At 43.6% G+C, this 16,396-nt stretch overlaps 1 protein-coding gene across 6 annotated transcripts in view; it reads left to right on the top strand.

Moving 5' to 3' along the window:
* SH3PXD2A (SH3 and PX domains 2A) overlaps positions 1-16,396 on the top strand; it is a 275,011-nt gene that overhangs the window by 153,579 nt on the left and 105,036 nt on the right. For all 6 annotated transcript variants that reach the window (XM_060274714.1, XM_060274716.1, XM_060274713.1 and 3 more), the window contains one exon: positions 16,307-16,335. In XM_060274714.1, coding sequence (XP_060130697.1) covers positions 16,307-16,335 — 29 coding nt within the window. The remainder of the gene's footprint in view (positions 1-16,306; positions 16,336-16,396) is intronic.

Below are 16,396 nucleotides of genomic sequence, written 5' to 3'. Positions count from 1 at the left end.
TGATCCAAGGTCACCCAGTAATTTCGGGGCTCATTTGAACCTGGGTCTTCGCAATCCTAATCACTACACATTAACCACTACCACACTGGCTAATCCGTATCAGTAAAGGTTAGATGAAACCCAGCCTGGCTCCAGTTGACTTGGGTATGAAGAAGATGGTGTAGACATACCAGCTTCACATGATAGATGCCTGGCTTCCTCTATGAAGCCTCCTGTTCTCTTGACACAAACTGGGGTTCTAATAATTGTTTATAAACTTATAGTGCAAGGCCCTCTAGAAGTTGCTGAACTGCAACTCCCATCAGTTCCTGCTAGCATGACCAATAACCAGGAATGATGGGAGTTGTAGTTCAGCAACATATGGAGGACCAAAAAAAAACCCACTCCTGCCATGGTGTCTTAGTGCCAGGTTATACCATCAAATGGTAAAACATTTGTTGGACTGTCTCACATCAGGCTGTGCTGAACTAGGGTGGAGGTTTTTGTGTTAGACTGTTCCCCCTATGCAAGGCGGGAGGTGTCAAAGAAAACTAGTATGTCAGGAAAAAAGGTTGCCTTCTCTGGATGTTATTTATACCATGTTTGCCTTAGGAAGGAAAAAATCATCTTGAACTGATAGGCTCTGGGTGAGCCTGCTGGAGAATTAGTGTCTGCAAAGTTCAGTCTGCCTCAAGCTCATCACATACCCATAAATTTCTTTTTATCTGAAGCTCAGCAAACCCATCTGTTTTCTTTCATTTAATCCAGGAGGGGAAACATTGTTCTGTCATAACTCAGTTTTTCTATTATTATGCATGTTAAAAGACATTTTAATAAGAAAATGTATTTGATACTCATAATGGTTTCTGACATTTCAAATTATATTCTATCTTGTCTTCTGTATTTTAAAAAAACAAACATGAAAGTGTGGCTGAGTCATCAGTTGAGCCCAGAAATTAATGAGTAGCAAACATTAATATAGACAGACACAACATCTGGTTGTAACCTGTTATTCGTACAGTGAATGAAGAGTAAGAATCCCCTACACTAAGCAAACTCATTCTCTGTTGATCCTTATGTAGCCACAATGGCACCATCCATGCACAGGGTAGAGGTAGCAACTGGATTGGGAAAAGCCCAAGGTTTGCAGAAGTGCACGATTAAAAAGAAAAACTTTACCAAAAAAATCCAAAGAGGAGGGGATTTAGAAGAGAGTCCAATGAAGAGGGAGATTGTACAATGGTCACAGAGTCCTGGCTTCCTGGGGATGGGAGGGATGGAATGGGGTATCTTGGAAGTGGTATGTAAGAATAATTCTGCTGGATCAGGCCAGTGGCCCATCTAGTTCAGCATCCTGCTCTCATAGTGGCCAACCAGATGTCCACGGAAAGCCTGTAGGTCAGTCACGAAACATTAGTGTGTCTTCTGCAATGTTGCGCAAACGGTCTCCATGCTCCTCCCGGGGCTGGAAAAGGGTTAGTTTAACCTCCAGTTTGCTAGTAAAACTGAATTACTGTGTCACAAAATGATACGTCTATAAAAGTGTGTCACCGGCATGAAATGTTTGGAAACCTCTGCTGTAGGTTATCACTGGCTGGAACTATGAAGAGAATCACTGCAATATTTTGTTCCACATCGACTTCTATTGCAGAACTCCTTTTAGAGCTTCTGAATATATTGGAGGGGGCAGGAGTGTGTACAAGGCAAATTGTTAAATGTAACAGGCTTAAAAATTATTATTGTCCTGCCCTTCCTCCAAGGAGCTCACGGTGGCGTACATCATACATCCTCACACCAGTCATGTTCAGTTGGTAAGCCTAAGAAAGTGGCTGCCCTAAGGCTAACCACTGTGCGTCAAGGGAGCAGACATTGGAATCCTGGTTTCCCTGGTCTACGTGCAACACTCTGGCCACCACACCACACTGACTTTCTAACCTAGCTAAGCTAGGCTGAGTAAGTGTTTGTGGGATGTAGCTATGACTGCATCTAGAATAAATATAGCAAATCCAGCCTTGTGAATAATCCCACTAATGCTACCACTCTATGTGAAATTTCACTAGCCCTCTTGCCCAGATCCATGTTAATTTTAAAAGCTCCTTAAAAGGAAAAGGCGGGAGGGGGGGGAGACAACCTTTATTCTACAGCGTGATCCTGTGTGTGTTTACTTGGAAGAAAGTTCCTCTATATTAAGTGATACTTACAAGCCAATGTGCGTAAGATTGCACTGTTGATCTTATGCCCTTAAAACACACTGGTTTATTTTATTTGGTGTTTTTTTCAGAATTAGATAAAGGACCTTACCAGTGTTTCCACACAATTTTTAGATCAACAAATAAGGGATCATCTAATTTCCTTGAAAAATCTGGTCATACACAGAACTGCTGAATGTCAACATTGCAAGGCCTAAGAGGAGAATGAAGAGCTGATTCCTGAACCCCTGCTTTTATTCTTGCCGAATTCTGCAAAACAATTGAACCTCAAATAAGTAGAGTGGGTCAAACAGGATATTGCAGTAGCAGAGTGGCGTGCAATAGTTGCTGCCAAGATAATATAAAGCAAAGGGGGCATATAAAGCCCTATGTAGATGGGCTACAGTGAGAGGATGGTCCCTTCTGATTCCCAAGAGAGTTGTTGTTGTTGTAGTAGTTTGTTGCTTTGTCTGGGCTGCTTTTCTCCCAAAGTGGCTCAAAGTCCCCATGGGAAGAAAATTGGCATTGTAGAAACAGTTTTAGAGCAAGCCACAGTTTGAGGGTTCAGGTCTAACATACTTGTACCACATTTAAAATTGCTGATTTTACAGAAAGTCAGCTCAACTTCAAAGTTTAAGTTTTAAAGATTGCTGGACTGTAGGAAGAGATTTTCTCCAATAGGTGGAGTATCTGCTTCAGGTTTGTTTTATGGTGGCACATTCACAGCCGAGCTGGCCTCCCAACAGATGAAGTGGGAAGAGAGCAAGAGCGATTGCGCTGTGTTTATTGTGGAAACATGCCACGTTTTAGTAGATTTACAAGCAGCTCATTGGAGCGCCTGATTGCTCTGCAGTTTTGCTTTCAGTCCGTTATTCTTGCTGATATGTTGCTGGTATATATCTCACTGAGACTGCAAAAGATTCTTTCGGAGACATGACGTGGGCCAAAGCACGGAAGATAGAAACCAGCTGTTGGGTAGCATTTCTTCCAGCGGCTTGAGGAATTCCAGCAGGCTGCAAGTGTCTGATTGGGGATTGCCATATACTGGCTGCCTTTGCAGCTATGTTGGTCAACGCTGGCTGAAGTAAGGTTTTCATGGCAGCGATTTTTGTGCTGACATTAATTTGTGATCATTATGGTAATTCAGGATGACACTGTTCTCCCTTAATGGGGAAATTAGCAGGATAGGATCTTGCTCATTTCCAGATAATTCACAGGACTATTTTCAGGAGAAGGGATCCTTATATTTAAGTTCCACACAAGTACTCCTTTCTGTGCAGTATCTTGAAATACTTTTAATACCCGGCCCCCCAGTCTTAAGAATCCAATTCCATGTTTATATTTTACTCCCACAATTGGATCTTGCACCTCTAAGCTTCCCTGCCTTGAATATGTCTTGTTTCTGATCAAGTCCCCCCCCCCCCCGTTTTCAATGTCTTACATATAAGACAATAGAAATTCACTGGCCCTGTTGGGGCATCATGCTAAGCCATGGTTTATATCCTGCTGCAGCTGTGAGATTGGTCAGGAGTGATGCAGCACCCCAGGTGCTCTTTCTGAGCAGTGTGAGCGGAGCTGCCTGGTAAGCCTGGTCCTGATTTCTGAAGATTGGGCCAAGGGTGTACCCACCACGGGGCAAGTTAGGGCAGCTGCCCTACTCTAGAAGCAGGGCTGGTGGGCAGAGGCGGAGCACAGCCCGGCGGAGCGCGAGTTCGCCATTCCCGCCGCGCCCCGCCGCACCCTCCCTCCAGCTCCCCTCAGGCAAGGCCAAGCGCGGCGGGGAACCAGGGAGCGCGGCGCAGTGGGCGGGAACGCCGAACTCGCGCTCCGCTGGGCTGGGCTCCGCCTCCGCCCACCAGCCCTGCTTCTAGGGAGGGGCACAGCCTGGCGGAGCGCGAGTTCGCCGTTCCCGCCCACTTTGTGGCCCCTCCCCTTCCGTGCCTTGGCCCCTCCCCTTGCCCCCCCCCTAGTTTTGATCCTGGGTACGCCCATGGATTGGGCCCTCGCTGTTGACTTTCCTTTTGCCGGCAGAATGGGCAAGCTGAATGGGCTTCGGATCTAGTGTAAGCCTCCCCTTCCCAGTGATCCCACCCTCACTACTGCCCCAAAATGCCCCCTTTTCAGGGCTTGCATCAGTTTAAGATTCACTGTGCTTGGCTGAGCCAACTAAGCCTGGATGAGGGACTGAAGTCAGTGTGCCAAGGTTGGAGACTTACGCTGGTGTAGTCCAGCAGAACCAGGAACCAGCCAGCTGAGCTCAAGATCCACCACATCCACAACATTTTCAGCGTCACTAAGGACGCAACCCTGAGTCCATAATGGGCTCAGGGTTGCATCCTTAGTGACGCTGAAAATGTTGCAAATAAATAAATGAAATGGTTGAGCGTTTTTAGAAACAAAATACATAAATTATGTGCATTGTCCACATGGCTGAAAAGCATTCCAGGGCAGAACAGACGACTGGTTAATGGGCAACCACAGCCAACTTCTTAGTCAGGAGTTGAGACTGGACATTTTTCTGGATGTGGTTCCTTACTTCAGGTTATAGGGACAGGAATCTGCCCTGCACTGAGTCAGACCATTGGTCCATCGAGCTCAGTATTGTCTCTACTGACTGGCAGTGGCTTTCTGAGATTTTGGGTCTCTCTTGAATTTGAGACCTCGTGCAATCAAAACAGCTTCTCTAACCCCTGAGTTATGGACCTTATCTCAGCAGATATGTGAAAGACTTGTGAACAAGGCTTTTAGTTGTTTTTCTTTACACCTTCCACCTCCTGTTTTTGCAGGCCAACCAGCATACAAGGTATAATTGTCTTCCCATCTCTATAAAATCTTTGGGCTGTATTGTTTTCCTCCCCCAGTAATTTACAAAGCAAACTATTGTTATGTTCTTGAAGGGAGCATGGAAAATATGCCACTAAAAGCAACTCAGTCGGAGAGAAACTGTTTTCAGACCTTCAAGAATGAGAAACACAAGGGGAGAGCTGCACGACGAACATTATTTCTTCCATAACATAAAGACTCCAAACTCAGCTATTTCCCTGGAGGCAGCAGCTGCCCTTTTATTCCTTGCAGAGGAGAATCTGTGCAAACATAGAATCAACACAAGCATGCAACAGATCCACAATGTGAAGTCATTCCAGGGTGCCAGATGTCCCCAACTTACACATCTTGGGTTGGGGCTCCTAAGTGGGTTGTGCAGACCTAGTGGATGGTTTGCTAGGCTATAGCATTGTTATCAGTGTACCTAAGAGAAGCGGAATCTGATTCATCTTTTGTCAGGTCATGACCGAGCTCCATGAGAGCCTGCAGTTGGGGGGGGGAGAGATTCTGTCTCAAGCAGACCTGGTTCCACAGACCCAGAGGTAAACCAATTGCTTGAAAACAGGCTGGTGTTTGGATGCAAGGTTGTGTTTAGGAGAGGCAGTCTTTATAGCTGCTTGATGAGAAGAGTTTGTGCAGGAGAACACCACCAATGGCTAGTAGCCAATGCTCTCCCTTCACTGTCAGAAGCAATATGCCTCTGAATACCAGGTGCTGAGAAGCACAAGGGAGAAGGCTGTTGCTGTGCTCAGGACCTGCAGATTGGCCACTGTGAGAACAGGATGCTGAACTAGATGGGCCTTTGGCCTAATCCATAAGGACTCTTCTTACATTCTTCAGTTCTTAACTGGCTTGGATGTGAGAGTTTTGCATGAGGTAATCTTAATGTGACAGGGTAGGGGTGGGGGGTAGGCTAGATGATGCCCTCAAACCCACAGAGCCTAATTTGCTTGGCTTGCTGAGAGAGCTAGTGGCACAAGAGGTAAGGTGCTGAAAGATGCTAGAAGTCCTCGTGGCCCCATTGGCTTTCTTTGGCTTGCTTCCTATGTTTCTCAGCAGCAGAGTTGTTGCTTAGAGGGCAGAGCTTTCCATCTGTGAAGCAACTCCTATGTGGTTTGGACTGATGTGAACCAAACCAGCAACTTTCATCTTTTTCAGGGAGTTTTCCCTGGGGTTACAAACGCCAGGAATATGATTGAGTGCTGATTGAACACACTTTGAAAACTGCTTTAACCACATGGGAGCTATGGTACTTGCCACAAATGACTGCCCATGAAGTTTGCCTTTTAAGCAATACCAGTGTAAAATGTGTTGTGAGCCTCTTTGGCACACCCGGATCTCAAGATATGTTAGTTATGAGAGTATTAAAAAAATGCATGTTTATTTTATTTCCTATATTTTGTATTATTATTCATTTTTAATAGTTCATCACTTCTCCTTTTTAAAAATTGCGGGGAGTAATGGACAAGGGTGGTTACAGCTGGTAATTTTTCTAAAGATTATGCTTACCCTTTTCAGGCTATGCAGACAACGGGTTGGTTTAGATGGCATGGTAGGCCAAACTTTGGCTTAGCAAAACTGTGTGAACATGTGGGCTGCTGGAGATGAGCTCACATCCACTTGGCTCCTCCCTGGTCCTATTTACTGTCATGCTACTTGAGCTAAACCAAGGCTTGGCTTAGCATCTTGGTGGAACAGGGAATCGTGGTTAAGCTCTCACTTCTCTTACCACAAGCTGGAGCGAAGAACAAATCTTCTCACGGTCCCACTAAGTTAGACCTACTGTGTAGTGCAAACTAGTTCAGTAAGTATGCCAAGATCCCTTTCATCCTTATGCACAAGAGCCCAACACTCTTCTGCACCCTTGAGTGATTCTCCGTAAGAAACAGAAAAGTAAAATGATAGGAGGAACTGGGAGGATAAGACTTGTTGCCACAATAGCTGCACAACAACCACAGAGATTTGTGTCTTCAGGTAGGGCCATTTGGAAACTTGAAGTGCACACAGGATCTAATGTGGTCTTTAAAGAAGGAAATAAAGTGTTTTCCCGTTTTAATAGAAAAATATCAATACCAGTTGGAAAAGAGAGGCAGTATTTAACCAGAAGCACAAATGCAGCATCATTATGTTGATGACAATGAGAAGAACCCCCCCCCTTTTCTGGTTGTCAGTGACATCCATCTGTTGGCTCTGCTTTTCTACAAATTGCCTGTGTTGTTTACATTGCAAATGGATTGAAGCAAGAAGTGTTGTAAAGCCGTGTGTGTGAAAATGCCCTGAATTGTCTTTGTGTCAGGTTGAACAAAGATTGAGGTTAATCCTTACCTATCCAGACAATAAAACCACAGGCCTGTGTTTGATGTCCGGTTACACTTACTACAGCCGGGGCTCTAATCCAGCGTTTTGCTCCTGGGACTCATTCAGAAGAGGAACCATGAAGGTGCTTTGAGTAACAAGTAAAGTGTGCACATGTATGCACTCCTCATTGTAAGCAATTGCCTGTCAAATTGAAAACCACTAAGGCCATTAAGTGAGGGCCATTTGCTACATGGTGAAAAGCAGAGTCAGGGAGGTTGAATGGAGAAGTGTCCCCCTCCCCCATTTCACCAAACAGGAGGAAATAAAGCAATGAGGAGGCAGCAGCCCTGCTGTATGTCTCATCCATTAGAGGTGTCTGGCAAGAATCCTGTTTCACAATTAGATAAAAGCTTTTCCATTCTAAATCACTGTCCAGAAGACAGTTTGGAGCCTAAAACGCTGAATCGAATGCACAGGGGAAGCCAAGATCCCGCTCTGGATGCTGGTAATTTATATGCATTATAAGCATTTACACAGAAGAATGTAGGCTCCTACTCAATGATGTGTTGGTTTTTGTTTTTAATTTAACTGGTTTTCCCCGCAGTTACTTTGTGATTTCTTTGACTCACTTGACATGATCATATGGAGTTTCTATAGTCTGTAATCCGTGTGTGTCCTGCACTGCTTGAGGCTGCAGGGTGATGAAAACTAGCATGACAGGGAGAAGGGTTCTAGATTAGCATTCTCTCTTAGGCACTAATTTTTTACATGCAGGAAATGTTCTGTGTGTGACTTATTTTGTGGCATTAAGGGTTTTTAATGTAAATTGTATATGCATTAGAACTATCTGCTACCATTTTCAACTAATCATAGTTTGTTGTTACATTCAACAAGACAGACTGAGGTTAGTTTCAACCATGGTTTATTGAAATAAGCCACGATCAATGTGGACATAATGAAAAATTCTGATTATTGTAAACCAGAAGGTGGAAGTTCCTGGTTGGCTGCGCCAGAGGAGGAAAGAGAAGGGGGTATTGTGTGCAAATACTAGCCCAGCTCATTCCATGAGTGCCAGCCTATGATTTAGTGTTACATCTGAACCAAGACTCGTGTCCCAGTCTTAATTCTTTGAACAAGGCAACTGTGTCTCCCAGTGGATATTGAGCTCTCTTCTTTAGTTAATTTCAGATTTGGGGGAGTCTGTTGTTTCTAACCCAAGAAGCAAAGGAGAGAATAAATCAATGCATGATTAATCATTGTAGTCAATAATAATAATAATAATAATAATATTTATACCCCGCCCATCTGGCTGGGTTTCCCCAGCCACTCTGGGTGGCTTCCAGCAGAAAAATAAAACACAGTAATCTATTAAACATTAAAAGCCTCCCTGAACAGGGCTGCCTTCAGATGTCTTCTAAAAGTCTGGTAGTTGTTTTCCTCTTTTACATCTGTTGGGAGGGCGTTCCACAGGGCAGGCGCCACCACCGAGAAGGCCCTCTGCCTAGTTCCCTGCAACTTGGCTTCTCGCAACAAGGGAACCGCCAGAAGGCCCTCGGTGCTGGACCTCAGTGTCCGGGCAGAATGATGGAGGTGGAGACGCTCTTTCATGTATACTGGACCAAGGCCATTAAGGGCTTTAAAAGTCAGCACCAACACTTTGAATTGTGCTCGGAAACGTACCATAGTTATGCTTATGGAGAGAGATGCAAGCTTTCAGTCTTATGCATCTAGCAGCTTTAGAATAGCATAGAGCGGTCGTGTATGAACAAGAGCAGGAGTGGACCTCAGGTAGATCTCATGATGATTTGCAGTAAATAGGTAAGGATTGCTGATATGCAAAATGATCCCCTCCTACCACCACCCTAAATCATATTGCTGAAATGCAGAAAGCTTGGGATACCCAGGAGTGGACTGTTGTGTGGAAGGGCACGCAGAATAAATTCCTGGGTTCAGAATTCTTTCAATCATTCTAAGTGTAGGTCTTTTGTACCAGGTTCTTTGACTGCTAGTAAAAAATAAATAAATCAAAAATCAAAGCAGCTCCTACAAATCCGGTCTACCACCACTGGGCAAGAGTACTCTATTCCTAACCAATACACATATGGGACATGGGGACTTTATATCTATGGAAATAACAGGTGAAATATATTGAATATAAAGTAGCTACTTAGTGCTAAGAGAGTCACGTCTCCAGGAAAGCTGCTAGCAAAATGCAGGTGGCATTTTTGGTTCAGAAAGTTAGAAAGACGTCCATTTGAAAAAGGTGTTTTCTCAGATGGACATGCATAGCTATACACAAAAAGTGAAGTGCCTGATAGCCAACTCATAGGATTACTGCCAAACAGGTTATGGGAGCCCTCTGGTATAAGCTTAACACATACTGGAGCATGCCAACATATGTCCTGACATGCTTAATACTTATGAGAACTGGTCTGGATTACATTTTATAGCCTGATAGAACTGTGAACACAAAGCCTTTTATGGAAAAGCTGTATCAAAGCTGGTAGTGCTCGACCTCTAGAAAGTCTGTTCTGGTGTTTCCCCCACAACAGTTTGTAGTTTTATAGGATCTATTTTGATGTGCATGAACTCTGCTTTTAGCCATGTTGGATAAGGAGTTGTCTTTGTGTTTCCTTTTGTAACTGCAAATAGAATCTGACCAGGAAGCACGTGTTAAATTAAATCAGGCAACAACTTATATAAAGAAATGATAGAGTGCCAACACCCTTGACTAGAGCTTCTTTCTGGAGTAGTATAGCTGAGAAAAATGAGCAGCAAATGCACAAGATCAAAGGGACATCGCAAATACTAACAGTATACCAAGAGAGAGACTGTACGACTGTTAAGAAGAAAAATGGAAACTGTAAACCTTGACAATTGGCTTCATTTCTCTCTCACCCACGTCTTCTAGGATATAGGATAATCCCAGTAATTATGCATTGCAAAAAATCATTGTGCCATTTCAGAGGGAAATGGGCCCCTGGTGTTATAGTGCTAGGAAACCTGATAAATCAAGGCTGCCTTTGAAATTATGAATGAGGGACCTTAACTAATTGAAAACCATGAGAATATTAATCATCCCAGAGCATGTGTTTGAGTGGGTTTAGGACTCAGCACTAAAAAAACAGCTATTTTAGAACCACAATTCTATGTTTTCATCATGAAAGTGATCTAAAAATCTACAGCTAGTGCTGGTCAAGGTTTTTGACCACTGCTGGACCAAGACATTTTACTGCCTGAAGTGGTGCCCAAGTGTGCACGCACATGTCGCCTATCAAGATGTAGCCTATCTTGATTTCAGCAAGGCCTTTGACAAGGTGCCCCATGATATTCTTGTAAAGAAGCTGGTAAAATGTGGGCTAGACAATGCTAGCATTCAGTGGATTTGTAACTGGCTGGCTGACCGAACCCAAAGGGTGCTCATCAATGACTCCTCTTCATCCTGGAGAGAAGTGACTAGTGGGGTGCCACAGGGTTCTGTCTTGGGCCCAGTCTTATTCAACATCTTTATCAATGACTTGGATGATGGGCTTGAGGGCATCCTGATCAAGTTTGCAGATGACACCAAATTGGGAGGGGTGGCTAATACCCCAGAGGACAGGATCACACTTCAAAATGACCTTAACAGATTAGACAACTGGGCCAAAGCAAACAAGATGAATTTTTAACAAGGAGAAATGCAAAGTACTACACTTGGGCAAAAAAAATGAAAGGCACAAATACAGGATGGGAGACACCTGGCTTGAGAGCAATACATGTGAAAAGGATCTAGGAGTCTTGGTAGACCACAAACTTGACATGAGTCAACAATGTGATGCAGCAGCTAAAAAAGCCAATGCAATTCTGGGCTGCATTAATAGGAGTATAGCATCTAGATCAAGGGAAGTAATAGTACCACTGTAGTCTGCTCTGGTCAGACCTCACCTGGAGTAGTGTGTCCAGTTCTGGGCACCACAGTTCAAGAAGGATACTGACAAGCTGGAACGTGTCCAGAGGAGGGCAACCAAAATGGTCAAAGGCCTGGTAATGATGCCTTATGAGGAATGGCTTAGGGAGCTGGGTATGTTAAGGCTGGAGAAGAGAAGGTTAAGGGGTGACATGATAGCCATGTTCAAATATATAAAAGGATGTCATATAGAGGAGGGAGAAAGGTTGTTTTCTGCTGCTCCAGAGAAGCGGACATGGAGCAATGGATTCAAACTACAAGAAAGAAGATTCCACCTAAACATTAGGAAGAACTTCCTGACAGTAGGAGCTGTTCGACAGTGGAATTTGCTGCCAAGGAGTGTGGTGGAGTCTCCTTCTTTGGAGGTCTTTAAGCAGAGGCTTGACAGGCATCTGTCAGGAATGCTTTGATGGTGTTTCCAGCTTGGCAGGGGGTTGGACTGGATGGCCCTTGTGGTCTTTTCCAACTCTATGATTCTATGATTCTATGTGTGTGCACACCCTCGTACCAGTGAAGAGTAACTGTTTAGAAAGTCTGGCTACACCATTTAAACACCAATTCCTGCTTTGATCTAGGGATGGGTGAGAATTTTTTTTAATTCATATTTGAAGCAAAGGCTACCAAATCCACACTTTCTGAAACAACACAAGGAATGAAACAGTGCCATGCTTCCAAATTCTCACTTCTCCAAATTTTGCAATGCAGTTCTCCTGCCAAAAATGTTTACAAAAAATGCATATTTTGAGGTAAAGTTATCAAAGAAATGCATACAATATTAATGAAAATAACACAAAAATGCATTATTTTGAAGAAAATTGCTTGTAAAAATGTGTATATTTTGTATCTCTTTTGGTCGAACTTTACCTTAGCTCTTCCCCTGAGTTGAGTGAGTTCAGGGAGCTCTGGGGGGCATTGGTTAGCACCTATGCAGTCAATGGGTGTGAAGCAAGCTTAAACTTGTAGTGTAATGTCATGAATCTATGAAACCCCAGCTATGCTAAAAGCATTTAAATGATTTATGCAATGAGCATTATTTTGAAACTTGCAGACATTTCTACTATGAATATTTCAAAATAATGACTCACCTTTGTATTGTTCCTCACTGTGCTTTTTAAACTTCTCCAGTTCTGTTTGTCATTACTGTATTTACATTCTATAAAAAGATACCCTCAACGAAAACTTCACAATGGGAGAAAATTAAATTTGATCTGATGCAAGATGTATCTCAAAGACTGGACTGCAGGCGGTCCAGGCTGCTTTATTGGGCAGGTCCTTTGTGAGGTAAATATTCTGTCTCTTGTGAAAAACTTCACAAATTGAAGGGATAAACAAGGCAAAGCAGAACCAGATGGGGGATATGATTCTTAAGCAACATCTATTTTGTCTTTAACTTTCCAGGAAAAAGCCAGCAATAAACATCAGTGTTGCATATCCCAGTCTGGATGACCTTTTCTGGGGAAGGTCATGTGGTTTTAATTGATTGTTCCTGCCCTCTGAAGCCTCCTGTTTTGTTATTCCATAGCCACTGCTTTCCCCACGAGGCATGGGTCTTTTCCTGGTGCTGCACTGCCATATATTATATCCTAATGCACTGATGAACTCATCAAACCCAAGGTTCATCTTTCATCAGGGAAAGTTGAATAATTTCAAAGGCAAAACATTCAGGACAAAAAAGTAGCTTCACACACATATATTATCCCATTCAATGGATTTGCATGTCATCCTCCTGACTCCATCACCAATTATTCATTTATTTTGTGCCTGCTTGGACCCTTCTTTATGTCCTCTTTTGGGTCCTTGTGAATTTCTATCCCCTTGTTCCTGGCCCTGATTTTACCAGGCTAAGGAAGAGAGCAGTGACAGGAGCAAGGACAAACAGCATCAGCTTCCACTTACTTATCTTTCCCTTTCCCTCTAACTGATAGTATGGATTGGGTCCAGAGAAAGAGGGTAAGCAAATGGGGAGCGGTAACAGCAGGAAGGAGGAGAAGACATCCTGCCCAGAGATGACATTGATGGATGAAGGATAGAATTAGGCCACATTCACACATTCAAAGTATAGTGATACCACTTTAAACAATCATGGCTTCCCCCAAAGAATTCTGGGAGCTGTAATTTTTTAAGGGTGCTAAGAGTTGTTGTTGTTGTTGTTGTTGTTGTTGTTATTATGTCGTTTAGTCGTGTCCGACTCTTCGTGACCCCATGGACCAGAGCATGCCAGGCACTCCTGTCTTCCACTGCCTCCTGCAGTTTGGTCAAACTCATGTTCGTAGCTTCGAGAACACTGTCCAACCATCTCGTCCTCTGTCGTCCCCTTCTCCTAGGGCCAGGGCTACCCAGGGCTTTTTCAGCCAGAACTCATCAGAACTGGCATTATAAGAGAAAAAGGGAGGTGTTCATGTTGAGTTCCGGCACCTCTTTTTCTAGAAAAATAGCACTGGCTCTACCTCTCATTGGCTTGGTCTCCACTTACAGTTGGTCTCCCTGCCTTTTGCCCTATCAGCCCCAATTGACACTAGCCACCACTGAGAGAGAGAAATAAGTAATTTTGGTCCAGGCATTGCATTTTCAGCTATAGCATTTCCCCCACATACTTCAAGAACACTGTCCAACCATCTCATCCTCTGTCGTCCCCTTCTCCTTGTGCCTTCCATCTTTCCCAACATCAGGGTCTTTTCCAGGGAGTCTTCTCTTCTCATGAGGTGGCCAAAGTATTGGAGCCTCAGCTTCAGGATCTGTCCTTCCAGTGAACACTCAGGGCTGATTTCCTTAAGAATGGATAGGTTTGATCTTCTTGCAGTCCATGGGACTCTCAAGAGTCTCCTGTTAGGAGACCTGTATTCTCCTCACAGAGCTACAATTTCAGATTGACTTGACAATCTATTTGCAGGGAACTGTAAATTGTTTAAAGTAGCATCATAGTGATTTAAATGTGTGGTGTGAGTGTGGCCATTCTCCTGAAATGGGCCAACCAACAGTACTGATGGGCTGTCAGCGTGGTGAAAGAAAGAAAGAAAGGAGGAAAGAAAGAAAGAAAGTCTCTGGAATTGGGATGTGGCAAGTCCCTCGTTGTGCAAATATACAATGGTACCTCGGAAATTGAACAGAATCCATTCCGGAAGTCCGTTCGACTTCCAAAACGTTCGGAAACCAAGGTGCAGCTTCCAACTGGAAGCCATGGAAGCCCCGCCGGATATTCAGGTTCCAAAGAACATTCGCAAACTGGAATGCTCACTTCTGGGTTTGCGGTGTTCAGGAGCCAAAACGGACGAGTACCAAGGCGTTCGGGATCCAAGGTATGACTGCATTGGGATTTGCAAGCTGAGGAGAACTTATGCCATATTTAATGGGTATAGGTATTAGTCCATTGACGAATGGGAAGTCTTCCTGAGTAAACGTGCAGAACTAGACTGTAGCTTCTTCTAATATCATCACAGTATTGCTTCAAGTCTGTGCAGCCCATTCTCCTCAACACAGGGCCCTTCTTTCTGTCTATTCTGCTTGAACAGAGAGAATTTCAGAAATTTTGGCCTTCTTCAAGCCCTGTTTTTGCTGGAGGCAAGGAATTTTGGGCTCTTGTACTTAATATACCATCACAATGAGAGGCATTCTAAGTCTATGGAAAAAGTTGACCCGGATTGTGAAGGAACAGATTCATGTTGAAGAGGGCTCCACAATGCAACGATTTAGCTTAGTAAATGAATAGGATACTAATTACTTTTATTTCATTGGTTTATTTGTCTCGCGAAAGAAGGAAAGGGGTCAGAATGCTAGAAACATTACAAACGTCTCAATTTTAACAATTTCAGAGCTCCAGAAGGAAGGGGATAATTAGTCAGGGGTTGTGTCCCCAAAGAGAAGCATTGGCACCACTGGGTATTCTGCTCACAGGATTGTTTACACCCATACTTTGTATTCTATTCTCTCTTCAGTTCCCCCCCAATCATCTATGAATGGTCAGTAGCTTCAAGAGGTGGGGAACAGGTTCTTAATCATTATTTAAATGCTTTAACCAATTTCCTCTTCGTATGTTTTCATGAAATGCCTTTATTGTCATTTTTGACTTTGGGGAACCTGTGGCCTTCCAGATGTTGAACTCCAACTTCCATAATCCTGACTGTTGGCCATTCTGGCTGGGGCTACTAGAAGTTGGGAGTCCAGCAGCATCTGGGGAACACCAAGTTGTTATTCATTTCTAGTAGGGAAAGGATTGTACTGATAGATGGGCAATTTATTGAAATGGCTATTGGGAAATGTGAAATGAAATCCTATGCACACCTACTGGAGAGTTAGCTCCCATTGAACTTATTGGGATTTACTTCTAAGTAAGCATGCATATAATTTTTGTGCTGGTGGGAAAATCCTGCTTTGGAAATCCAAGAGCTTCTCCTTTAACAGCTATCTATGTGAATGTACAAATTAATAAAATATTTTCTAGAAATCAAGAAACCTTGTCAGCCCCGTAATCAAAAGAACCAGCTTGCTATTGCGTGTATTCCAGTCAAAGTGAGAAAACAGCATTTATTCTCCTTATGCGAAAGAAGCCAGGCGATTCTACTCTTCTTTTGCACAGACAAGTGTTAGGCAGAGATAACTAGAAGAAGCTGCAGGGGTATGCAGATGGCAAACTGCTTTTTGGAAACCATAGTACTGCAAGCGCCACACAATATTGCTTAATGAAGCAAATGCGGTAACCTTGCAAGGAGTAGCCGGCATGCTTGTGCCTCTGTGCTGGATGAAAACAATAAAAGGTTAAGCCAGTAACAGCTCTATCTGAAGCTTGATTTAAAGAAGGGAGAATTGATATGCTCTCCCCCTCCCTTGAGTGGATGGTCGGCTCTTTCTAGTGGATCACATGGGCTTGTTAGGCTCTGCTGCAGAAGCACCAGCTGCTGCTTATCAAGGGAGAGTGCATCACCGGCTGGGTGTGTGTGTCAATGCCTTGTGGTCCCAGGCTCCAGTTTAAAAGAGGAGAAGCCCACAATGTGCCTCTAAGCAAGTGGGCTCTACCTTTTTTCTCCCCTGTGCTTCAAGACCTAACCATGTCTATCTGTTGTTGCCTTTTTTTCAGGGATTATGGATCCTCAAAAAGAAAATCAGGTAAGAAACCATGCTTGTTCTATATGTAGCATCATGTCTACAAAGCTCAAAATGTTTCTTA

Source organism: Zootoca vivipara, chromosome 5 (genome assembly GCF_963506605.1).
Source record: "Zootoca vivipara chromosome 5, rZooViv1.1, whole genome shotgun sequence".
In the NCBI taxonomy this organism is placed as follows: Eukaryota; Metazoa; Chordata; class Lepidosauria; order Squamata; family Lacertidae; genus Zootoca; species Zootoca vivipara.
Note: the sequence above shows the minus strand (reverse complement) of the source record. Positions and strands in the feature narration are given on the sequence as shown.